Source organism: Oxyura jamaicensis, chromosome 1 (assembly GCF_011077185.1).
Source record: "Oxyura jamaicensis isolate SHBP4307 breed ruddy duck chromosome 1, BPBGC_Ojam_1.0, whole genome shotgun sequence".
NCBI classification, from domain to species: domain Eukaryota; kingdom Metazoa; phylum Chordata; class Aves; order Anseriformes; family Anatidae; genus Oxyura; species Oxyura jamaicensis.
This window is the reverse complement of record NC_048893.1, coordinates 191,148,721-191,175,836: the sequence shown is the minus strand read 5'-3', so window position 1 is coordinate 191,175,836 and position 27,116 is coordinate 191,148,721. Positions and strand designations below refer to the sequence as shown.

The 27,116-nt window shown below is 36.4% G+C and overlaps 1 protein-coding gene across 2 annotated transcripts in view; it reads left to right on the top strand.

Annotated features, from left to right (window-relative positions):
- ARHGAP42 (Rho GTPase activating protein 42) overlaps nt 1-27,116 on the top strand; it is a 175,929-nt gene that overhangs the window by 40,328 nt on the left and 108,485 nt on the right. For both annotated transcript variants that reach the window (XM_035328301.1, XM_035328292.1), the window contains exons 2-3: nt 1,116-1,211; nt 21,398-21,459. In XM_035328301.1, the coding sequence (XP_035184192.1) occupies nt 1,116-1,211; nt 21,398-21,459 (158 nt within the window). The remainder of the gene's footprint in view (nt 1-1,115; nt 1,212-21,397; nt 21,460-27,116) is intronic.

Genomic DNA, 27,116 nt, shown 5'->3' with positions numbered 1-27,116 from the left:
CTTTACAAGAGCAGCGCCTTAAGGCAGTTACAGAATCCCAGAATGGTTTAAATTGGAAGGGACCTCTGGAGGCCATCTGGTCGAAGCCCTTGCTCAGGTGGGGCCACCAGGAGCTGCTTGCCTGGGACCACGTCCAGGTGGTTTTGGAAAGATCTCCAAGAATGGGTACATGTTGCTTTTGGATCAGAGTTTATGACTTGGCTTTGGTTCATATCTTATCCTCATAATGTCTTTTGATTAGATTTAATGGATATCAGACTCTTAATTACCAGTTTTCCTAGCTTCTGAACAGTTACCATAGATATGTCCTCAAGGACATGGAGAATTGTTGCTGTCTTTCAGGGATCATCTAGACTGATAGCATTTGTAAGTCTTGACTGAGTTCGTTCATTACCACATTCATCTCCACATTTGTTGTTAGCATACCCAATGAAGGAAAGAATGGATTTATATGGTTACATTGATATTTTATTTTTATTATGAATGTTGTTTGCCAGAGTGTATAGAATCCTAATGAAATTTTATGCTATGAAGTTTGGATTACTTTGACATTTCCTTGGGACCTAAGACCCACTGTCTGTGATTCAGTGAATACAGTGCTCATAGTGCATGGGCAACCTAGTTGATTAGCAAACACACTTATTTTTTTTCCCTTTGATTTCTTTTTACAAAGCTTTTATGTAATATTGTACAATGTTGGTGTATTTGAATACCTAGAGTGTATTTTTTGGCAGTATCATGTATAGAAGAAATTGTCATGACTTTTATTTTAATCTGTGACCTAGTCTTGCAGTATTTTAAACAACAGCAGTCCTCCTACATAAATGATTTACCAGTAGTTGTTGATATCTTACAATATTTTTCAAGAAGTATAACAGTTATTCAGTTCTCAACATAATGTATGTATAAATGTTCAAAATGTGGCATCTAGCATGTTTCGTTGGGTTTCTGGGATATCTCAAGTAGTTTGATTTTAAATAGTGATAGGAATTAAATGAAATTCCTGTGCAAAAAGATATTAGAAAGGAAAATTTGTAAACAAAATACATGAAATATTGCTGAAGTTGTGGTGGAGTAATTCTGATTTTCTTTTTTCTCTTTCTGTTGAATTTTAGATTTGTCTATGGCAGTGCAAAAATTTTCACAGTCTTTGCAAGATTTCCAATTTGAGTGTATTGGAGATGCTGAAACTGATGATGAAATTAATATTGGTAAGTATGTTCTGCAATATTTTTTAGTTTGTTAAATGTTTACTGTGATATCATTGTTACAGTGGGGCAGCTAACTGCGCGTGTAACAAAAATTGAAAAAAATAAATAAGTGGAAACCATGCAAGATTTTAAAATAGTTGTCAAAAAATCTGTGTCTTCATGAAGTAGCTTGGTCCATTGTAGTTCTAAGAACTCAACAGTGCTTTGTTAACTGAGTCAACCCTGAATCTTCTAAGTCCTGCTGCTGTTTTAACTTTAGACAGTTCTCTTTGGGATACTAAAAGGCGTGCAAGTTTCCCATGAAATAACCTGGGTCTGCAAAAAGCACTTAAGTACCTAGTAAGACACAGGAAGTATTTAAGAGTCTAAAAACAGGAATATGTTCTTTACAACTTGAGCATTCCTAAGTATATAGTTGTCTGAGTTTTTGCCAATAAAATTTACTAGCTGCATAATGTTCTGTCTCTGTGCACTCACAGGACTGAACAGCTCAGCTTGTCTTGAACATAAATCTTTAATATCTTCAAAATATTATTTCTTCAGCAGACCTAGTCCTGAAAACACATCTGGCATTCAGAAATTGTACGACTCTTTATTCCACAGCATTGCTGCAGTTGCAGTGATGTTTTCAGGCAGCAGCACAGCAGCTGGGATGCTCTAGGTTCTGTTGCCGAGAAACCTGGTTACTAATCCATCTTCAGAATGACCAGGTTCAGTGTTGTGAGTCTTAGATACCACGTGGCTCCCACTTCTCTCCAAAAACATCTGGGAAGAAGGGAGGTGTGGTTGTTAAAGAGTTGCTTCTAAAAATAAGTAATTTGGCAGTACAATAAGGAACATAGGACTTGTTATTTTTTTTTTTAAAAAAAAGGACACACATACATTCTTTAGATGTATCAAATTGGAGAAGTTCAGCCCAAAAGGTTTGATAAGGGATTTTTTTTTTTTTTCATTGACTTCAACATAATAAAATGAAGCAATTTGTGCTCAGTAATTATAGCCAGTTTCTTACCTTTTTCGTTGAGGACACCAACTCTAGCATAAATTATTTCTTCTGTTCAAACTGCAGCACCTTCATCAAACCAGATCTACTCAGTATTACATCTGTTGCAAAAGCAGTTTACTGAAGGTCGTGGCAGTATATGGAAAAGATCATTTGTGTGTTCTGGTCAAATAAAAACAATTGATGTAGAGGCATTAATTTAATAATAAGTATAGGTTCATTAACTTTAAGTGCAGATCGTTTTAATTGAAGTGAAACTTCTGTCTTTGTATTTAAAAAGCAATATGGAATTAAGAGCCAACTGATACATGATGTAACTTTAAAAACATCTTTGAGATTTTTTTCCTAATAAACAATAAGAAGTAACAACAACAACAACAAAAAAGAGTAGAATACTCAGCTTTTAGGATGGCAAGATAAAAGCTCGTAGTTTCTCATTTTTCTGAATTAAGGCAAATGTTTAATCAGCTGATCAATTCTTCATTCCTTTAGAAAACAAGTAACTAAACAAATTCCTGAGTGAATAAATTAGAAAATGCTTTAAAAGTTCTTGGAGAGAGTTCCAGACAACTCTGCAGATATTTCAACGTTGTGTATTTTTACTAATTGGTCAGCAGACAGAGTAATATTTAGAAATGGATACCACTGAAGCTAAATACAGCAATTCAAATCATTTCATTCCAGTGCCTCTGTACAAACTCCTGGTCTGTCAATCACTTTGAAGGTTTCTTTTTCAAAGATGTATTTGCTCAGCTTCTTGATGAGCTTATATATGAAACACTTTAAAATTGTTTTATAATTACTACAGTAAATAGTTACTTTCTGATTTTATACAATCCAGTTTCTTAAATAGGAGTGCTTAATATTATGGTATGGTTATACGTTTGGAAATTGCTAGGGAAGTATGAAAAGGGTGAAATTTAGTATCCGAATGTAGTAGTTTCATGTGTGAACTTCATTCCTTTTGTAGATTTTCTTAAAATATTCAAAAAAGTAGAAACGCATTTTTGTGCATGATCATGAAGCACTATATTCCAATTTACTAAATGCAATACTTTTGTTCTGTGATTTTTTTTTTATTTTTTTTTTCCTGAATAGTTAAATATACAAAGATACTAAAAATTAATCATATGTTTTTTGCACTTTTTAACGTATTTCTTGGCTGTTAAAGTTAATTGCACATATTTTATGCATTTAAACTAAATCTACAGTATCTCAAATTTATGCCTCAGATTTGGTCAGAAATGTTTTTGAAGACATAAGGGTTTGCATTTAAAATGAGGTGACAGGACAAGGAGGACTTTCATTTTACTTGTAACCTAAATGTAGCAAAGAAAAGATATTTTATTGTGTGGACATTAAACAGGCATTTAAAACTATTTAGGAAAAAACAGGGTTCGTGAAGCTTGACAGCTGATTTATTTCACTTGGAGCTTCAAAGAAGGGATTTTTAGCTTCTAAAGGCAACCATCCCCTGATGGATTGTCGTGTACATCAAAGAAGCTTATAAGAGTAAAAGGTAAACTGACAGGAATCAAATTCAAGTCTAACAGAACTTGAATGATACTGTGTGCTTTTATAGGGTAAGTCTCAATTTTTGATCTCCCTAGAGCAGTGACCTAGAATTTGTCCATATCTTTAACATGCCCCAACAAGCTCAATGTATTTTTTTTTTTTAATCATCAAAGACAGCTTTGTTTAGATGAATCTTGCTCTCTGTGCCTCCTTCTGCCTTCACCTCTTTTAAGAAGAGCTATGATTGTGCATGCCGCTGGGAAGTTTTACTTCAGTTTCCAGTGATGCTCTGATTTGATGACTTTTGTACAAAACCACCAAATACATAGGGACTTAATACAGGGACTACATTCTGAAGATTTTAAAACATATTTCCATTTCAAGCATGGTGCTAGAAATACATGCTAATATTGCCTCCTGAATAAGGCTTCTTCTTTCAGAATGTCATTATTTGTTTTAAAAAAAAAGTTTCAACTTCTTTAAATATTGGAACATAGGGGATTTTTTTAACTATAATAAGTTAAAAACTGAGTTGATTGCTTTGTGCACTTTCTTTAATGTGAAACCAGAGTTGCAGGTCCCTGTTCATTAGTTAAACACACTCAATATACACAGAATTATGATAGAATTATTCAGATTTATTTTAATTCATTTAATATTTAATCCAGTGGTGGATTTGAATTTCTTTGTCTTTTAATTATCATAATTTATTTAAATATTTATGATTTCTTACTGTTTATTTACAAATGTTTAATTCTTTTGTAGAAGTGATGTCCCTTTTAGACAAAAATGTATGTGGCTATGGCTGTAAAATGCATTTCATCTATTCTTTGTACAGTGTTGCAAATTATGAAAACTTATCTACTTAGCCACTTTCTGACTTAGCGTGCCCAGTTTGGAACCAGACACTTTGTGCCCATGTTATAAGTTGTTCCTCTGATTTTCTTCAGTAAGCAGGCTGGCTTGTTCCTCAAATCAAATACAACTTGATTTTTTTTTATTTTTTTTCAATTTTTTTAAATTTTTGAACTGTAGACATGGAGGGTTCATACTATAAAAAGACTTTTCAGATTTAAAATCTATCAACGACTTAAGTTCCTCTAAGAACAATTATCAGTGTTGTGTCTTACTCTGTTTCAGAATGCACGTGGCAGCATGTGATGTGCAGCGTTACAAAGGCCACAATATTACTGGCTAATAGCACATGGACATTAGTTCCAGTGATGTCCAGCCAAACTCTGATTTTTTATGATTGAAATTTGTGCATAAAGTGGCATCTTAACACCAGAACCATTAATCATCAACACTAAAAAGCATGGTAGCAAAGGCTTGATGTAACTTGCTTTTACAAAGGAGAGGATGTCATCTTAAAAACAGCTGAGCTTTCCTCAATATTAAATAGTGAATGGCAGTGCCAAGTCTCAGCTCTTAAATATTTATTATGTACACAGTTAGTCTCAGCCAGCTATTCTATTAATATTTTGTATTAAGTTTAAATAAGTGAGAGCTTTTTGCAAAAAGAAATGCATGTTTTTAAAACATTTCTATACTTTTAGGTAACCTAGACTGTAGCACAGTTAAGTGCAAAGACTGTGTTTTTAATGAACTAGAGTCTTTTGTGTCAATATACACTGTGCAGACATAAATTATGCAAGGAGAAGGTTCTCCTTTTCCAATATTATCCATCTTGTGTCACGTAATTTCTTCTGCAGAAATCTCCCTGTTTTTATCCTCCTTTCTTCTGTTTGTTATCTGGGTTGTGGCTGATACAGATGAAAATAATTAATAACACTCAGTAGAACTCTGTCATTGTTCTGTCTTATTTTTTTAGCAAGTTCTTGTCTATTTTGTATTGAGACCTACTATAAGTTAATGAGATTTGATATCAGCAGTGTAACACTGTGCTCTTCAGAAATAAAAGAAAACAAGACAATACATTCTGTTTTTTCCTTTGTTTTATGTCCCTCACCCCAGGGTAGAACCAAACCTTGGCCATTACACTTGGCCATTTTACTTTAATAACTGTTTTTTATTAGTGTGTGCTATTTAAGAAAAAGCATTGAAAATCATGTATATTTCACTGTGTGGCTACTGATTTTTTTTTTTTTTTTCCCTGAAGTCAGAAGTACTTTTAGACAGTTACATTATGAAAGATTTTTCAGGTAGCATTAGATGTTCAGTCTGGGAATGTAATAAGATTATGATGATCTGTAAAATCATTATTATTAATTAAGGCACAAGGAATAGGTGAGAAGTTCTTAAATTTGGTATCCTTCTTTGTGGGAAGTGAGTTCTTCTCTTGCCACTAGCAGTTGCAGCTCATGTGGTCTTTACAAACTCACATTATAAGTCATTTAATAGGGTGATTGAGATTGCTGGCAACTAGCTATCTACAGAACTATTAACTCATACCAGGCAAGTATGTTGTGTATAGCACTTAGTTTCAAATTGAACTGTGAAAAATCAACCAGCATGTACTGGGGAGGAAGAAGTTTTTATTAAATAGTAAAAATAAAAAAGAAGAAAGAAAGAAACCGTTAACAATAGGTGTTTGTTAAACTGCTGCTGTGGTCCTAAGATCTTGTGTTTGAATTAAGCAACCATGCCAGAAGCTCATTCTTCTTTTTTTTTTTTTTTTTTTTTTTTTTTTTTGGCTTGTTCTGGGCATCAACATACCCAGTGCTTTCAAGTTAGCAGCTGCTCTGCCCTCTTGGAGAGCCCTGGTGGATAAGCATCCAGTCATTTAAAGCAGCAAATAGATCCACATCAAGTAATTAGTGTATAAAAGTATGCAAGTAAAAGAAAAAAAATAATCAGGAGGTTTCCCTCCTTCCATCTCTTAAAAAAAAAAAAAAAAAAAAAAAGTAAAAGCTTAGTTGGCATTTCAAAATGCAAATTCCATTTTTAATGTTGCCAACTGTGCATGCAATGCTCTATTAAAACAGAAAACAACAATTTATAGGAGCTTTAGGCTTGCCTAAGCTGTGTGGAGGCAAATCGTGACAAACCAATTTATTGCCATTACAGTCACAAAGTTAGAGTACACTTGCTTTTAACCTCTAAGAGGCTCCAATCAGGGACTTTAGAAAGTAGTTGTCAAGCTAGTCACAATTTCAATTCACAATACTTCTATTGTATGAAGTATGAGGTGGACTGTTGAATTAGTCTTTCTGTTCCAAAATTAATTTTTAAACTGTCTTGAGCCACCTACTGTATGAATCACGTTGGATATCCTGCAGGTCATCATGTTAATTACTTGAAGTTAACTTTGAACTTCAAGAAAATTTTTGTAATTAATATTCTACCTACATTTCACTGAACTCCCTTTTGTAATTGTGTTTCTCAATGGCATTACCAAATATAAAATAAGTCATTTTAATGAATTCCTGTGGCTCAGATACTACTGCCTTACCCAAACCAGGGAAAGGAGGATCTTGCCACCACCTTGAGGGTGGAGTTTCTGGGGGTGGATTTTATTAGTGTAGGCATCAGCTCAGTAATTTTTTAGTGCTTGAGTTTGTTGACCTTGTGGAGCATATTAAAGACACGCATATTTACCAAAGGCATTTTTTAGATGGGTGGGAAGGGGTTGAGTCCTGAATTAGCATAGAAAGCTATTTGCGACTCAGTGTATTTGCATAGAACAATTGTATGCTGTTTTTTCACCACAGTTACCTGCCTAGATTTGCCAGCCTTCTCCCCTCTGGTTGGAAGAATTAATTTTCAGATTAACTTTTAAAGTCACCTTTAAAGCAATTTTGTATAAGCTATACTTGTAAGATCTGAAGCAGAGGACATATTTCCTTGATACTTGTTTTGGTCTATTTTTATCTTCAGAAGTTAAACAGTAACTAATTATGGGAGGTACTCAGCACAATCAGGATGTGAAGTGCCTGAAGTATTTGTTTGAAATCAGTTCTTACCATTATTATTATTACTTTTTTTTGTTTGTTTGTTTATCCCTGTTGCATATTTGAACAAATGAGGCCTGTTTTCAAACACTATTGTTTATTGGCTCCAAGAACTGAGTGATCTTATGCTAGGGCTAGGATCCCATAGAGACTTCAAAACAGTCTGCACCAGAAGGAAAAGATTGGATTTCTGTGGGTCCATAGTTGATTGTGGAAGGTCATATGAGGCTGGCAAAGCAGGAAAATAAGTGATGTTGGTCTTTATCTGTGCAGGAAGAAAAGTTAAAATAACATCAACAGTAAACACAGACCTTGTTTTTTCTTCTTCTCCAAGATACATATCAGAATGTTGTTAGAATTTGCATGCTCCATTGTTAAGATATTTATTCAAATGACAAAAATTAGACTGGGGTGTCCTACCCTCCTTCTGTGGCAGTAGAAGTTGGATGTGAAGTAGGGGATCTCCTGAGCCATGGCAGTTTATACATCCTGCTGTGATAAGAGAGTCTAAAATTCATGCTAGCTCATTTCAGTTATGTTGGACTACACACTGTGGTGTCTCAGACTGTCCCTTGCCATGGAGTTCGTGCTGTTTACAGAAAGTGGTTGAAGCTGATGATGGATAGCAATAGCTTTGGCTGTCCTGGTGCATTCTGCTAAGCGGTTTAAATTTGACATGAGCAACTTGAACAAATAGAAAAGTCCATGCCACTCACTGGTCAAGATGAAGCATCTGTCCTTCATTATTAGATTAAACTTCTGAACTCTTGTAGATGCTTTCTACTTTATCGTCTTCATCCCATGACTTCACCACACTCTTTTTCCCTCGTTCCTCTCTTTGCTTTGTTAATGTCCAGCTCCATGATTTTTTTCTAGAATTGGATGTCCCAGCGGAACTATAATGTAATGAATATGAATACCTGTGGGGAGACGGTTAGCCTGAGGACTACAGAATCTCATTACAGAGATGTTTGAAAATAACTCATTTGTGCTGTTGCTGCTCAGAATACACTTTTAGTAAAAAGGCATAACACTTTAGATTTCTCAAGTTAGCATGCCTCTTAAACAGTTACTCATTTTCAAAAACAAGTAGAGGTTTGATCAAGTCAGCTTTGAGATACTCATCTTCAGGCTTGAGCAAATAAGATGAAGGAATTTTACTTTCTAAAAACAGAATCCTTAGGAGAGTTTGGAGTTTTAAGCCCAGAAAGTCCTTGATCACTTTGTAGGCCTAAATTCAACAAAGTAATTATGGCAAACCTAACATTAGTTGCAATATTTGTTGATAGTTTTCATAATTAAAGTGTTCCACTGTTCAAATAATAAATGCACTAAATTTTACAAATCAGAAAAAAATGTATTAATGATTCTCAGCTGCATCCTGAATGTATTGCTTTTCTTTTTACTTCCCCTTAATTCAGCACCCACATAGAGCCACACACAAATAAGGTTTATACAGCTGGAAAGATTGAAATACCATTTTTTCCCCCTCATTTGAAGTATGGATGTGCCTCTGAAGAATCAGTGATCTGGAAAGCTAGAAATGTAGTCATTACTTCTAATTCCCTTGTTTATGGAATGCTAGGATTTACTCTTACTTCTGCAGCTTAATACGTTGTATGTTGTCCAATGGTTGTTTCCGACATTGCCTGTTCAAAAAACTTGTGTATGAAGTAGCAGTTGTTTTCTTAGAATTAAGGATTTCTACTTCTAGTCAATTTATGTTATGGTTCTTTCTAGTGAGATTTTGCAGAGGGGGACACAAAGGAAGGCAGGAGGGGATTGGAGGAATCTCTGATTTTAACCAGAGTCCACCTTTGATCTTATCTATTTCTGAATACTCTGTGGTTTTAAAGCTGTTCGTCCTCTGACAGGCCATGGATATCAGCCAGCTCTGGAAAAGTCTGATCTTCTCAAGTCAAAGGTTAATGGATAATTTAATTTAGTTAAAGATTAATTAATGGACTTTTACAGTATTGGACATTATGGCATTCGTTTCAGAGGAGGCCAAATCAAGCTGCTAAGGTTTCAAAATAAGTCCCCAAAACTCAGCCTGTGAAAGCACATTGAGATCACTTCACACCTGCTGGGCCGAAGCAGAGGTACAGGATCTGGTTCTCCACGGCCCACTGAGCTAGGATGCTGGAACTAGGGCTGCAGGACCGCCCTGCGTGTGGCTCCATCAGGTGGAAGCAGAGGCTGCCTTCTAATTGGCAGATGCAATGACTGTAAACCCTATTAGCGGCATAGAGTTGCAGTCTTGCTTAACAACCACATGTCTGAAACGGTTACCTCTTGTGTGAGAACATGGTGCAAATAGGTTTGCTGTTTTCAGTCAAAGACTGTCAGGAACTTGTCGAGTTAGTGGCTGGTACCAGACACCACTCCTTCAGAGAAGTGTAGAAGGAAGGGGATAGATTAAAAAGAGCAAGTGAGTTTATGGGATTATCCAGATCAGTTCAGTCCCATGTTCCTAATGAAACTGGAAGAAATCGCTTAGATGGTTTAAAATGTTTCTGCTGTCACTTCATGAGGTCACATTTTGGGAGAGCTGCTGTAGGCTGACAGAGCCTATGTTGGGCTTTTTATACCAAAGCCCTACTAGTGTTGTAGATAACAACTTACTGATTTGTTGGGGGTGAATCAACATTTTGTTGTTCTTAGGTTCTGGTTCTTCTCTGTTCAGCCCTCTTGGACTGCAAACTGTGTGCGCCATAGGCAGTGTTTCAGGCTGTGTTTACCACAAAGAGCTGCACATTACCACAAAGAGCTGCAGTTTCACGTTGAAGCCTGTGTATGTGCAGTGAAAACAAAGTTTTAGTAGCTGGTACACAGAGGCAAGTCTGTCAAGAGTGAGGCTGAGCCACTAAATCTTTAGGATTAATTTCAAAATGTATTTATAAAATGTATTTTTATGAGAATAATTCACACTTTGGCAAACAGATAAATCTTCATGTTGAATTGTATGCTGTCAAAATATTTGCTGCTTTCATAATCAGAGTAGAACACAAACATGGGGTAGATGCATTGCAGTTGCTTTTGAACAGTCTTAGAAGATTGGTGGTGAATTTGAATAATTGATTTTTTTTTTTAACATTTTGTTATCTAACAGAGTGTGATAGAATGTCATTATAAACATTAGCCATCTTTCAGGGCTCTAGGAAATGTTTTGATTTTGCTTGATCTGTTGAGAATTTTCTACTCATATTTCATTTTTAAGGTTCAGCATGAGTATTAGGGCATGACAATGTACTGATATTAAGTCAAATAATTGGATTTATTTAAACTGGGTAACGTTGCTTGTCTTAAGGTTCCTTCTCCAAGTGCTGTGTTTTGACAACTGCTGACATTGTATCTGGCAATTCTAGGTAACCTGAATTTATTGCGAGTCTGCTTAGCTGGTCTATAAACATACATACCCTTTTTGTAGACAGTTGAAAAAATAGGGTAGAAAATAAGAAAGTCTTGGCTGAAAGTACTGGTTTTTTTTTTTATTATTATTTATTTATTTATTTTTTATTTTTTGTCAGCAGCTTCTATTTATTTGTTTAAATATTTTTTGTGACACAATAACCATCTTCTATTGCAAAGAATTTTCAGGTATGATACTGTGGAGCTGGCTTTAGATGCACTGAGAAAGGTTTGTTTCAGTAAAATTCTATATTGAGGGAAAGGGTTTTTACTTCAAATAGAGGCCCTACGTTTTATGGTTTACATATGTTTAGAAAAAAAAAAAAAACATAAAAAAAAAACATAAAATGCCTTGCTATATTTGCTTATTAAGTTTTGCAAGATGAAAATACTTTTGAGTTAAAACTCCAGTTGCCTAATACAGTATGTACACATTGCAGACACATCTTGCAATGCTTTGGGCTTTTATTGGGCATAGGTCTTGATTTGTTCCCTTGTGTGGTTTTGGTATGTTTGTGCTTATTTGTATGCGCTTTGATGCACACGTCTGTTGTGCTCAGACAGGAGCTTCCATTTGTACTGTGGAACTTGCTGGCCTTTTCTGCTGGTTTTTCTTGCCTTTTTAGTGTGACAAAACCCAGAAGAATGGTCAGAGGAATGCTTGTACCTGGTACGTGGCCAGGAACAGAAAGGCTTTTAAATGTCTGTTCATGGTGGAACGCTTCCTAAAATAGGTATTGGGACTAAATGCTGTAAACCAGTGGAGGTCAAGCAGTGGGGATGTCTCTAAATCTGTGATAGTTTAATTTCTGTTTTTGTCTTTTGTGAACATGGAGCACTTACTAACCTAACTACCTCACTACCTCCGTCTGAATGGCGCGGTGTCAATGTGTTCCAGATACTGATGTACAGGACAAAATACCAAAATACCTACCCTGAGTCTGAGTGTACAGTGCTTTAAGTCAAATGAACTAGGGAAAATCCTTTTTTTTTTTTTTTTTTTTTTTGTTTACTTTTAGTTACAAAGATGTCAGTAGCTGTGCTCTGATAAGGTTCTGTGCTTGCCCATGTGTAGTAAAAGTTGTGATCTTCTTTGGAGGACAGTATATAATGCTTGAAGCATAACTTCAGGCATAGAAGTTTTCATTCTGTGTTTTTTCTGGTTTCCTTATTTGTGTAATTTTTTTGCAGAAGTTTTAAATGAGGCATTTTTCATCTCTGTGTCTGTCTCTTTTTGTGCTTTCTTTTCCTTCCTGGTGTATAATGGTTTTGTTTGGCAAATTCAGCTTTGTTCCTTTAAGGTAGCACGCTTATTTTCAAGAACTGAGAAAAACTGGCAAAATACCTTTACTCACAATTCAGGGTGGAAATCGACGTGGTAAACAAGTTTAACACATTAGGTTGTGCTCCCTGGGAGGATTCGACTCTTAGAGCTATTGTTTCTATTTATTTTACTTATAGGCATGTCTGTATTAAGTTGTGATAAACCATCCTTGAAATTGGGTGGAATTTTTTATTTTTCAGAGTGGAAATTTTATTGCAATCAGAGTGGAAAATTCAGTCTGGATTAGGTAGAAATTGCTTCAAAATCTGAAAGATGAAAATAAATGCAGGGGTTCTAATTGATAAAAAGCATTGGATTAAACCCTTACAAGTTTGCTCACCATGTTAATTATGGAGGAGAGAGAGAGGATGTTCGTCTACTGAATATGAACTTGCTTCACATTGTCCATTTTTTTGCTTGTATGCTTTGCTTTTGTCCAAAGAGCTGTATGGAGCAGATCGAGTTGCCCGTACCTTTGTGTACCTTCCCACAATGGAATTCTTCAAGGCAATTTGTGGTTATTGGGACTGTGAATTTAAACCACTGTCTGCTGGCAGAATTTGGTGTCAATTTGAGGGTGTCTGTCAGGGTATTTCCATATTGTTTTAAAACCTGTATTGCTGAATCTTTCCTTCAGCCTGTGTTTTACTACAAGAAGTGTATTTCACCATGTTACAAGAAGGTACAAATAGTTTTGTTTCTATTCTTTTTGGAGGCTGTGGTAAATGTAAACACGGACTGAAGGAATGCATGAGGTCCTTATTACAGATCAATAAAATCTGATACCCAGATTAGGGAAATAAAAAAAAAAACAACAAATGGAGGATAAGAAAGCCATTCCAATATTATTTTTCCAAACTTAATACTGAAACCCCATAAATATATAAACCATTATTTGGCTATTATCCCCTTTCCCCCGCCCTTTTTTTTTTGTTTTCATGGTGGAAATTTCTAACATAACTTCTCTTTTGATACCACTGTTCTGCTAAAAGCTAAAGGTTATCAGACATGCTGTTAGTTTACAAACTGGAATTAACATAAATCCATAAACAATATTACCTTAAGTCTAGACAAAAGAAAGCAGTTACTCAGTTTCCTCTAATTTCTGAGAAATTAAACCCAGAAGACAATGAAATTAGCAAGATAAACAACAGTTTCAAATACTGTCCTCTTTGTTCTCACCTCGTCTTCATTGGTCTTCTCATGTGCTTTCCCAGTAAGTATTACTTATGGTACAGACCTCGGTCTTCTGAACTGAAGTTTCTCCAAAAATGTTGCCACTTGGAAAGTGAGGGAAATAGAACCCTGGGTACAGAAGTGACAGAAGAAATAGAAGCAGCCAATGAAAATGAAATCATGAGCAAGAATTGGGAAGATTCAGTATGTGTATACTTATTTAAACATAACTTTCCTGAAAATCTGTTTATAAGAAGATAGCATTTCTTGTAGGAATGTGTTACAGTTGTTTTATACTACTATTTTCTTAGTTGTGTTACAGCACCACTCAGGCCTACTTGGTGTTAGTTATGAAATATTTATAAATTGCATAATATATTTTTATTCCATGAGTTTGCAGATTAAGAGGCTGATCCTGCAATCCATTCCTTTTAGGTTAAACTGCACATGAATTTCCTTCCAAAGCTGTAGATAGCTGTATGTTTTCAATGTTTTAGGCTTCATTCAGTAGAATAAAGAACAAAAAAGAATTGGTAAATCAGTATAGATTTGATGGAGCTAAAGGAAGTCTGTGCCCTGTCAGGGCTGTAATTAAAGTTGTAGTCAACATACTGAAAAACAAAGAGAACAGTGGGCTTTTGGGGCCTCATTTCCAGACATTTCTCCTTTTTTACATTTACATTTTGGCATGTTGAAAACTTGCCACAGTGGTGACATTTTGAGACATACCATTTAGTTACCTTCAGTGATATGCTGCAAATCCCATGAGGCTTTTATTAAATTCCAAGTTTGTGTTAGGTATAAAGTACCGAGAAAGCAGATTACTGAGTCTTTATTCCCGATACTTGTGGTGGCCTGCTGGTGTTAATCTGAAATATTTTTTTTTTTTTCTCCTGTCTACTTAGGAAACCATCTGTTGCTCCCTTTACACTACTTTTTTTTTTTTTTTTTTTTTTTTAGTATGGCTTAAAGCCACAGAAAGAGAGAAGGAAATTTTATTTGATGTTGTGGCTTTTGAAAAAGCGCTTGAAATAGCATTTGTGGCTGCAAATAAGGCTAGTCATTAAAAGCTCTGAAACTGTGTCTGTGAAATAGTAACTATTTAATAATGTACTTACTTTCAGTTCAGAACTGGAAAAGAAAGTTTCATCTCCCAGCCCTCCCACCTACTCATGGGGATTTTATGTCTATTCTGCTTTGTCACTGAAGTCTAGTAAACTAGCGTTAATCCTTAGGAAATTTTCTTGTGGGTCTTACATCCGTCTTGATTTCTGATTTAGTAATACATTACTTACTGGGGAGAACTCCCTCAGAGGCGTTAGTTGATGTTCGTGCTCCAGCAGGAGCTAAGAGCCTGTTGTAGCACGTCTGTGCTAGCGGTGACCGGTTCTGGAGAGAGGATGCACTTGGCTGACCTTCCTGCCAGCGTCTGGGTGCAAGGAACAGCCCCGTGCTGTCATTGCCCCAGTCAGATCAAGAAGATGTAAGAAAATCTCTGCCAGACTTGCACATTTATTTTACACCTTCACTGAATTTGATTCTCTTACTAATAAGACAGCAAGACATATTTCTGTATGTATATTTATTCCATCCTGGCATCCACATGCCTGAAGGTAATGGTGGTAGCTGCTTAAAATACTATAAAATATTGTGTAGTGTACTTCGGAGTTTTTGAAAAATTTCTGTGCATTATTTAAAAAGGTCAGTATAGGTAAGTGAAATGAACTGTCCATTTCACACAAAAAAGCATTTATTTTTATTCTGTCTTCCATGTAACTTTTTGTACTATCTTCGGTTGAACATTACCTTGCAAACTTGGTTTTATATCTTTGAATTAGGTACCAGTCATATAAAACTACTTCTGGGTTTCATATGTATTGCTTTCCTTTACTCATTAAATCTAGACAGCCTCAAAGCTAATAAATGTAACATGAACAGCTCAGTGCAACACTGTACTGTAGTATTAAAGTAACCATCAATAGAGTAGCTTCAATAGTGTCCACAGGCATGTTGTTTCAAGGTGATGTGTTCTCTACACAAGTATATAACAAAAAGTTCATAAAAATTAAGTTTTTTTTTTTTTTTTTCCCTGTGAACCACGGAGTTGATTCTGATGCCGTAGGTGAGAATTCTAAATAATGAAAGTATATTCTTGATAATATGCATTTTATACATTCAGATAAAGGAATTTTTATCCTTTATCTTCTCTCCCTCAGTCCTACACTAAGCTTTGGTTCTCTTTTAAATACACAAGTGGAGACGTTTCTAGAACCGTACGGTATGTTTGAGATGATCAGGATTAAAACAAAGAACACACAGTTTTGCAGAAAAGGACATTGCTGATCTACACCATTATGGTTTAAGCCGGTGGTACTGTTTAATTCATTTGCTTTGTATGGAAGCAAACTTTTTAAATAAAGTAACAGGAGCTATTTCTCCTAAACAAGGAAAAAAAAAAATGCAGCAAATTATTGCTGGGTTGGGAACACTCCAGAGAAAACAGCTGGTGACCTGTTTTAATTGTGATGAATGAGACCACAAGTATACAGTAGGGTAAATATACAATTGTTTTTACTTGTTGGGAATTGCTTTTCACAGGCGTCGTTTCCATCTTAATACCAAGTGTAACTTACAAATCCTTTGAATAGCCCTTAAATAAAAAGCAGACTGTAAAACTATTTGGATTATGTAAGCTAATGACTTTGGGGGAATAAAGTGTTACTAAGTTGATTAAGGCAGCACTTTGTTTCACTCAAACAGGCTACCAATAACAATTGCTTTGTGAAAATAATTAAAAATACCTTAATATTAAAAATTTTAGGTTACATATTGTACTCTACATTATCAATATGTTTTCAGGATTTATTTCTTATCAGCACATTCCCACGGCACTTCCTCTTGTAAAGTAACTTGACTCTTATTCCCTCTCACCCCTTTTTGTATTTACAAAGTTCATTTTAATTCCTCCAAGCCTATTCTGGTTCAAAACTGCGAGTTGCAGTTAGTAAGAGAAGGTTGTGATGTTTGTGTGGAATTCACAGACTGACTGACAGACTGGAATGGGCCCTGTTTGACACGCACAATTCTGATTTTTAACTACACAAAGTATCTCAAGTTATTATTTTTTAAATATTCATTAGTTTCTTGTTCTCTGTGGATTGAAGCACCACCACTGCTGAGTTCTAGGGATGTTTGCCTACCCAGGCTAGCTTCTCCCAGGGGTCCTGATGCCCCATGGTGGGGGCTGCTTTGTGCACCTCTCTGTATGTCCAGCAGAGTCCCAGAATGAGGCAGAACTGTAATATATGTAATATGTAATATATGTACAACCACAAGTGGTCTGTGGGGAAGGAGAGAGGGAAGAAGGGAAAAGGGGCCAGGGAGATACAGGAGCAAGGATTGTCTTCCCTTTCCTTTACTACCTCCTGCTGCAGCCTCCAACAAAGATGAAGTCCTCTGGGTACACACCCTGCCTTATAGTGAGATCAGATCGAGTGGGGAATGTATGAGAAGAAGGGTGTTACGCTGTAAAAGATTTAGAAGTACTTCAATACTCATTGGTACTTTAGGGTGGCTAGTGGTGGTAAAAGGTTTTTTGTTTCATTGCAAGGATAGAAGAGCCAGTGAGGTCACCAGAGACTTCCCTGCTGCTGAGCTCTGTATGTGTACGGGTAGTGCATCCTTCAGTGCTCTCTGAATTAACACAATGTGCTGGGTGTTTTCCCCTTTGCACCTCCTGTGCTGGGAAGCAAAAAGGAAATGAATGTGTTGGGCAGTGAACAGTGGCAGCGTAGTCAGTACCAATGTTAAGATGTCTCTGCAGCAAGGGTGTTTTTGGGGTCAGGGAAGTAACTTGCCTTAGTGCTGCTGAAGTGTGTAGTTCCTGTGCTCACAATGAATCTTTGACCTTTATAATCCCACCCAAAAGTGAGATATTGGGGATGGGAGGATGGCAGCAGCTTCTAAGTGTTTAGCTGAAGCACTGTATATTAATTAGTACCATGAGATTTCCTCAATGTGTAACATACTAATGTAGATTTGCACACTTGCAGAATGTTTTTATACTCTAAGTAGAAGTTTTGACTTAGAAATTAAAAAACAGTAGTTATACCATGAAATTAAGAGGATTCATTAAGATGTATCAAAAGCTGCTTTAACTGCTTTTTCTGCCTGGTTTCAACATCCTACTGAATGAGACCTATTCTTTTTTTGAATCAGACTATTATTTTTTTAAGTAACTTTTTGTTCTTAAAATATGGAATGTTGTCTGACCAGAGGGCATATTTTATTTCCTGTTCATACCGTGGGGCTGGGAATTGGTAATATTTGTGCTTGATTGCTGAAAGGTGTTAAATGTTAACTTTCGTATTACAGATGATGATGAAAAAAAAATGATGTGATCAGAACCTTAAGGGAAAAGCACCATGAGGCTTGATGTGGGTAGGGAAAACTTCAGTTTCAGGAGGTTTGGGATCTGCTGTCCTCACAAAGATATAATGTTTGGCATGATAATTTCTCTTTGAAATAGTTCTGTCATTGTAAGTGGCTCCACAATAAAACACAAAAAAGGAGAGGGGAATGGAGTTTTAACATGTGACTGCAGTAAGACATCATCTTGTGGTTAAAAATTACCAATTATTTCACTGAAATAATCTGGAAACAATTTATCTTACTGGCTTTACTAGAAATTCATCTGTTTTTCTAAAGTGCCTCCTAATTCCCTGAATAGGTAATAAAAATCAAACAACATGTTTATCTAGTTTATTTGAAAAGGTTATTTATTTTTTTTTAAATGGTGGGTAAAGAATCACTCTGCCACGTGTGCAAGAAAGGAGGAGCTATCTTTGTCCTGTTTTCTACAAGCAAGGATAGTTTCTTGTTAAATTCAAGGGGATACCAGTATGAAAATAGTAAATAATTTGTTGGTTTGGCTAGTTGTTTATTTTGGTTGTAGGGTTTTGTAATGGGTACATAGATATTTTACATAACAGTCAACAGATTTTTATAGAAGCATAGAATAGTTTAATTTGGAAGGAACCTTAAAGATCAAGGGGTCTGGGGGTTGGAACCCACCAGACCAAGTTGCTCAAAGCCCCATCCAGCCTGGCCTTGAACACCTCCAGGGATAGGGGATCCATAACTTCTCTGGGCAACCTGTGCCAGTGCCTCACGACTCTCACAGTAAAGTATTTCTTCCTTATATCTAGTCTAAATCTCCCCTTTTAGTTTAAAGCTATTACTCCTTGTCCTATTGCTACGCCCCCTGACAGAGTCCCTCTCCAGCTTTCTTGTAGCCCCCTTTAGGTACTGGAAGGCCTCTCTAAGGTCTCCCTGGAGCCTTCTCCAGGCTGAACAACTCCCTCAGCCCGTCTTCATAGGAGAAGTGCTCCAGCCCCTTGATCATCTTCGTGGCCCTCCCCTGGACTCAGTCTAACACATCCATGTCCCTTTGGTGGGAGCCCCATGGCTGAATGCAGTGCTCCAGGTGGGTCTCAGGAGAGCAAAGCAGAGGTGCAGAATCACCTCCCTCACCCTGCTGTTCATGCTGCTTTTGATGCAGCCCACGATATGGTTGGCTTTCTGGGCTGCAAGTTCACATTGCTGGTTCATGTTGAGCTTTTCATCAACCAACGCCCCCAGGTCCTTCTACTCAGAGCTTCTCTCTGCAATTTTCTTATCAGGTAACCTAATCAGTCAGTTAATCATGTATTTCTTTACTTGTTTTTGACAGATATGATATTACTAGTTGATTGTAAATGAATAAGTTAATTTAGCCGATAACAGACTAAGGTTTTATTATGAAGCCGTAAGATGAGTTAAAAAGCTTGTACAAGAGGAGTAGGATTTCACTTCCTTATAAAGGTGCCAAAATTTATTTTCTGGCATTTGTGATCTGAGGGAAAAGTCTTAAAGGAAAAGGTTGAAGACACAACAGGACAACTGTCTAAATTACCAGGTGTATTTGGACTAAATGAAGAGTTCATGAGTAATGATGGGAAGGATTTGTCAGCAAAGATTGAATTAGAGGTCAGGACATGCAGGTATACCATTACAGCTGCAAAAAATAAACTATGTAAGGTCTTGCAGAAGAAATTGGAACAAACAGTGAAATGTTCTTCAGCTGTAAAAGTTAAAAGAGAGCAAGAAAAATGCAAGGGTGACCTCCGCAAGGTCCAGATGGGATAAAGGATAACAAAAATTTGGGTATGGTCCAGAAACTAAGTAGCAACTTGCGTATCCTGAAAATAGACTTATGGCAAGCTAGATACTTGTTTCCTCTTAAGAACTAAAGGAACATAGTGGATCCTCCAGAAAATGTACTCTACTAAGGGTTGAAGCCATATTATTAGTGACAAATTTGGTAAAAACATTTAAGATAGAAAAATAGTTGTGGTGGTTTCACATTAATAGACAGATAAGCTCTATCACTCTCTCACTCCCCCTGCTCAATGGAACAAGGTGAGAAAATTCGATAAAAAAGGCTCAAGGGTTGAGATAAAGACAAGGAGATCACTTCCCAGTTACCATCACTAGCAAAACACACTCAGCATAGGGATATCAATATTATTTACTGTCTACTGCTAGCAGACTAGGAGGGCAGTGAGAACTGAAAACAAACTAAAACTCCATCCACCCACCCTCTTCTACCTCCTCCGCCCCTGTGGCGCAGGGGAATGGGGGCTGCAGTAAGTCCCTGATGCTTTGTCTCCGCTGCTCCTTCACGGTCACTCACAAATGCCACTCCTGTAGCCCTTCAGCTACTAAAACTTTGCCAAGTAAACCCAGTGCAGTAGTAAAGAGGACAAGAGCTCTGTTAGCATACCTTCACCAGTGTGTGCTAGTTAGCTGTGAAGACTTTTTCTTCTTCCTTTCAAGCCTGTTCTTTCAGGAAATTCTACAAATTATGTTACTATTTTTAAACACACATCCCTCCAATTTAGAAAGTGGTTTAGATCATCTTGAGTTTGTTTTGGGAAGTTGTAGGGGTTATGAATGTGTATTCTGAGATCAGAGATGTCAAACGTCAAATGCAGCATCCTGTCGTTGGCAGCAATTACTTACTGCTTGATGCGTCAGGAGAAGGTCAAGAGAGCTATTTTGCTTTTCACCTGTGATTCTTCTCTGGCTTTTTTGTCTGTGGAACAGTGATGCTGAATTCTGAATAACCCATATGCCCTTGAAAAAGTAATATAAATAGCCAGATAGGAGTTTTGTAGAGAGATTTGCACCACTTGTTTCATTTGAATGAAGGCTTAACAATTTTTGAAGCATTTTCTATTTTCTTGCCTATTTGTATGGGTTGATGCTTTCATTATGTTTCTCTTGATTTCCAGAATACCCCTTTGACTCATACTTGAAGGCAATTTTGAAGAAAGCTTCTCTTACAATTGTAGCAGCACTTGTCTAAAATCTTTACTTTCAATATTTTGCCTGAATATTTTTAATTGTTCTTTGTAATTTTTTGTTGCCGCACTATAATTGGAGAAACTCGAGATTTTTCTTAGCACTCAAGCAGCAGAAAGAGACTGCAAAAGTAAATGTTGTGGCTGAATGTGTGAATCTTTGTTTTGAGACTGATCCTGGCACGTTTCATGATAATCAGTTTGCCATGTACCTTTTAAAACTGTGTTTTTTAAATATGCAACTCTTACGACTTAGATTCTTTCTCCTCTCCCTCTCCCTCTCCTCTCCCTGTTGTTCACCTGCTGCTCGCTTCAGTCTGTGCTTCATTTAATGACTACAGATTGCAGGAAATACTGTCACTACAGCATCAGTCCAGTTAGTGGACTTACCTGGTCTTGAAGTGTAATGTTGACCTGGACATTTTTTCTTGACTTTTTTTCAGCTCAGTCACTGAAAGAGTTTGCTCGGCTCCTGATTGCTGTTGAAGAGGAAAGGAGACGATTGGTAAGTTTGCTGGCAAAAATCTTTTTCATCGGCCCTCTTTATATGTAAAACAGTACTTCTTCCACTCCTCCTGAAGCGCTTTTGATTTTTATTTTATTTGGGCAGTTAGTGTGAAGTATTTCGTAAGAATCATTTGAAGTTGTGTAAAGGCAGAAATGTGCTAACACAGACTTCAGCAATTTTTAATGGATTGTTCAGCCAAATACTCTGCACCAATCTAAAAATTATTTTTTCACTTTTTTTTTTCCCGCAATAGGTTTTTAATGCTTCTTTACCTTTCCTTTTCCACATCTTCCCTTGTTAGCAAGGGAATAAACACTAAACAAATACCTTAAAATTGAAAAGATCGCTATTTTTGTTTAATGAAATGCTTTTTTGACTACTGTCCAGTGAATGTATAATAGTAATTACAATATGATAAGAGAAGGAGGCTAAATCCATCACCTCTGAGAAACTCACGCACAATAATTTATAGATCAAAGCTGTCAGATTTTTCCTTTGTTGTATTATTTGTATTCCCTTTGTTTCCATACAGATGAATCTGCATTATGCTTTCATTTACATTCCTCTTCACATGTAGCTTTGTTAAAGAAGTTTGAAGTGTATTCTCTTAGAAGTATTTTTAAAAAGTTCCACATAAACAATGCAAATACATTTTTACTTCCATGGAAGTCAGTCATGAATAAAGAAGATTTGTAAGGATTAACCTTATCAGGTTTTTTAATATTGTGAAAGATTAACCAACTCAAATCCATTGAATGATTGTTTATCCTTGTTTTTCATCCTCTTATGAGTACTTAGGGAGGTGAGGAAAAAGTTTTCTGACTCATATTAGGGGGAAATTTATTAACCCAACAAGAAGGTTACATAAGGCTCTCTTATTCCTAGGAGCATAAAACCATAGAATAGGTCTCCCGCTATTTCTGTTTACATAAATATTTTAAAGTGGCAAAATCATAAATATTTATGTAGTAGAATTGCATAGTTACTATCACCTAAACCGATAAAGTGGAAAAAATTTTTGGTTGATGCCAAAACTATTTTTTATTCATATTCAGTATATGGTACAGGGAGGGAGTGTGGAAAGGTGAGTGTTCAGAATGTACCATCTTAAAACATGTTTACCAGAACACACATTAGTTAGTTAGTTAAACAATGTTTTAGATTAATAGCTTTCTAGCTTATGTTAAAGATTATTTTGAGCTAACTATTAGAAAAAGGAAAAGCAATGAAGATGTGAAGATTTTATTTTTTAAACTGGTTAGTCTTTCCTCATACGTGTGCATAATTTCCCTTGATTTCATTCTTTTTTTTTTTACACCACCCCCCCCCCGCCCCCCCCCCCCAGATGATTAATTCCTCTGGCACTTCTAGAAGTTTCTGGCTTCTCTGTTGTTCATAATTTGATCTTTTTGTGTAATGTTTTACTTCATATCTCATAGCAAGGCCATTAGAGTAAAAAGGGGAGTAAACATTAATTTCCTAAAGTGAAAAACAAAACAAACAAACAAAAAAAGAATCATAGAATGGCTTGGGTTGAAAGGGACATTAAAGATCATCTAGTTCCAACCCCAGGGATGGGGCATCCACAACTTCCCTGGACAACCTATTCCAGTGCCTCAACACCCTCTGACTGATTAATTTATTCCTAATATCCAATCTAAATCTACCCCCTTTTAGTTTAAAGCCATTACCCCTTGTCTGATCCCTACAATCCCTGACAAAGAGTCTCTCCCCAACTTTCCTGTAGGACCATGTAGAACTGGCAGGCTGCTGTAAGGTCTCCCTGGAGCCTTCTCTTCCCCAGGCTGAACAACCCCAATTCCCTCAGCCTGTTTTCAGAGGAGATGTGCTCCAGCGCCTTGATCATCTTCATGGCCCTCCTCTGGATTCATTCTAATACTTCCATGCCCTTCTTGTGCTGGGGGCCCCAGAGCCGAATGCAGGGCTCCAAGTGGGGTCTCACAAGAGCCCTTCTCAGATGGAGACAATCCCCTTCTTTGCCCTGCTGGCCACGTTGCTTTTGATGAAGCCCAGGACACAGCTGGCTTTTGGGGCTGCAAGCACACATTGCAAGCTCTTGTTGAGCTTCTCATCAACCAAAACCCCCATTTCCTTCTCCTCAAGGCTGCTCTCAATCCATTCTCCACTCAGAGAATATTTGTTATTGGGATTGTTCCAGCTCAGATGCAGGACCTTGCACTTGGTTTTGTTGAACCTCATGAAATTTTCACAGGCCCACCTCTCCAGCCTGTTCAGGTCCCTCTGGATGACATCCCTTCCTTCCAGAGTGTAAATAGATACTGTTTTATTTTGCTGTGACAGTGGGTATGCATATATTGAAGAGCTGAGTTGATGGATCCCCTTGCAGGGTCAGAGACTCAGATGAGATTTCAGTCTTATGGAAGAATATTTTACAAATTGCTATAAGTTTAGTAGAATATAGTCATCGGATCATTGCAAATAAAGTGGCAAATAGTGTTCATGTGTGGAGACTCTGCACTTGGGAAATCATTCACATACAGCTTTTCACTGAGTTTGAAAATGTCATTCTTTTCAAACTGAATGTGTGTGCTGAGAGCATCATGAAGGTACAGTTATCATGGCAGTGATATTTGCATAAGAAAATTCAGCAAATTCAGCATTTGTTGTTTTAAAATGTTTGGTCTGCCAGTTGCTGGAATGTATTTAATTTTTCTTCAGGTTAAGCTCCCTTAAATAGTTGGCCATGTAGGACCAAATGCAAAAATGAGAACCTGAGTCTTGAGAAAATAAATAGTACAAAATTATTCTGTCTAGATCTCTACATAGTCCCTGTGCTCAATCCCTTCTATAGACGCAAATTTCTTAAGTGAAAAGGAGTTTGCTTATTTTTTCTTTTTTTCCTCTGTTTATGCCCAGAGAGCCACACTATGATGGCATTTACATGATAGAGATGTTTTCCATTATGTGTACTATGCCTGGACTGCACTATTTATTGTTCTAGCCTGAGATCACCAAGTTCTAAATACTCAGAAAAAGTACCCAAAGCATTGCTGCTGTCCTGACTTCAAACTGTCCTTCTTATCAGAGGTCCTGCTGAGGTGCAGTGTACTGACTTAAAAATGGGGTCTGGATCTGCCCTTCTGTGATAACCTAGATGCAGAAAAGTAAAAGGTGGGAAGGAGGATGTCTTTAGAGACAAAAGACAGGGTCTTCTGGCACTCTGCCCATATTGGAAAAGAAACTGAAACCCAGTAATTTGTAGCTTTTCTTACTTTAATTAATGTATTTCTTTGTATTTCATGGTATACATCTTTGTTGCAAGGGCTTGAAAGCTTTTTTAAAAAAAAAAAAAGCAATCCAGAAAGGGGACCCTTTATGATTCTCCAGATCTCTTACTGCAGTTCTGTGCAGGCCACTGAAGAATCCAGACGTCCCTGTTAGGATCAGCGTGCCATGCTAGATGCTGAGCAGATAGCTTGCAATAAGAGTTTTCTGCTTCACAGTTTTGTGATTTCACTGTGAAATCTTAAAAACTTTTTTTTTTTTTTTTTTTTTTTCCAAGGAATTCTGGAGCATTATGCGTAGACTTTGATTTCCTCTGCTGGAAGCACTTCGTGCCAGTCAGGCTGCAGATTAGTCATGATTTTAGAGAAAGGTGTCAGCTGACTGGAAAGCTTGAGACAAGGCATGCAGGACGTTAAGAAATTGATTTCCTTTACTTTTGCATAAAAATACTTGCAGAAGTAAATATAAATACGGAATATTGTTAGTTCTTTTTGATATTTTGTAAAAGTGACTTGGAACAAAACAGCTACAGTCACAGGATTATGACTGTTTATGGCTACACTTCATCATGCAATTTAAAACCTCCTTTTAATCCTTGAAGTGTGTGATAATAAAAGACAGTTTTGTATCAGTGAATACTGCCTATATGGGAATATGGAGTGACAGACAATAGTTTTATTTAATAGCTAATGATTTTGTTTCCCAACCTTGAATTTTATATATTATTAATTTATGGTTCTGGCAAACATGTATATGGGTGCATGAATCAGATTCAAATGTGGAAAGTACAGATTCATATTATTAATTTATTTCTTATCTGAATAGCTCTGGTAACTGCCTGTTAAATTCTTCAGAGAAAAACTTATTGCTGTGTTTTAGTGAATGCAGAGAGAGATATATTGTAGAGCTTAGGGATATGGTTTAGTGGAGGACTTGTTAGCATTAGGTCAGAGGTTGGACTCAGTGATCTTGGAGGTCTCTTCCAACCTAGACTATTCTGTGATTCTGTGATATTGTTGGAGTGTTTTCCATTGAATATACAATTATTTCTAATGGTATAGAAAATAGTCTAAGAAGTGCTTAGTAAATCTTCTGTCCTTCTTACATAAGGAACCAAAAGGAACTTGGTTTTGTTTTATTTGGAAGAAGCTTAATGAAACAAGATAACATGAATAATATTATACAGGAAAAAAACATTGAAGTGTAAGATTAAATATAACTGTGTCTTACATAAATAAATATTCTGTTGCCTAAAGCTTTGCACTGATTATTATTGGCAGCAGTAATAAAATGGTGATTATTATGAGCAAATTTTTGTCCTCATCTTTTATTTGCATATGAAGAAAAATTGACTATCAGTCTTTAAAAAACTGAAAACAGAAAAACAGAGGTATGCACCAAGTAATTCCTCTTAAAACACAATTAGGGGAAATAATAACTCATAAGAAACTTTTTATAATATACAGCATTAACATATGTCATTTCATGCTGTTGTTAATGATGCTGTTGGCAAATGGTGTATTCTCACTCTTAGGTTTTACAAATAGCATACCAATAGGATAAAAAGTCAGATAAAAGTCGGATTCATCCCTGCTGCCTTTCCAATGACTTCAGCGGCAAGCCACCAGGGAATGTAAAATAATTACTCCTATTTCCTAATGATTCTTAGGGAACAATAAAGATTTGCCTTAATTTAATTTTGTGTGAATATTTGGATCTTTATCAATGGAATTTACTTCAAATAATTTCCTTTGGCTTTTGTTGAATTTACAGTTTCTGTTTAAATAAATGATAAGCATTTTTTAGAGATTCATGCATTATTTATGTTTCCTATTCATTTGATACTGTTAGTAAAATTTACAACAAACAGAAATGTACTGAGAGTAATATAAAATACTAATGCCTTTTCCTTTCATAGGATTAATGCTGTTTTGACCCAGTAGATGGACTGGTTCATGCTACTTAACTTTGTCTTTCTTGAGATTCACTATTAATTTGAAGTATTAAATATGTTGAGGGTTAAGTTACCTTGAATGTGGCTCCCTAATTATTTCTGAAAGACTATTGAATCTTGAACTGAAATAGGCCTCTCTTAACTGTTACATTCCTTGCTATTTACCCAGTTTTTATGGGTAGCTCTGAACTGATGAACGGTATGTCTCTTCTCTCTGGCATTATGAATCAAGTGAGATATGTATGGTTACTTCAAACTTTTTCCAATATTAAATACTTCAGGGGATAGTACAAAATTCACAAGGGGATAGCTATGCTTAATGAATGGTTGGTTCTAACATCTGTTCCTTTGTATCTCATAACCTTCATGCTTCAGAGAGTATCTCGGGTTTTTGTGTGTGTGTGTGTGTTAACTGGATGTGTTTGCCCTCACA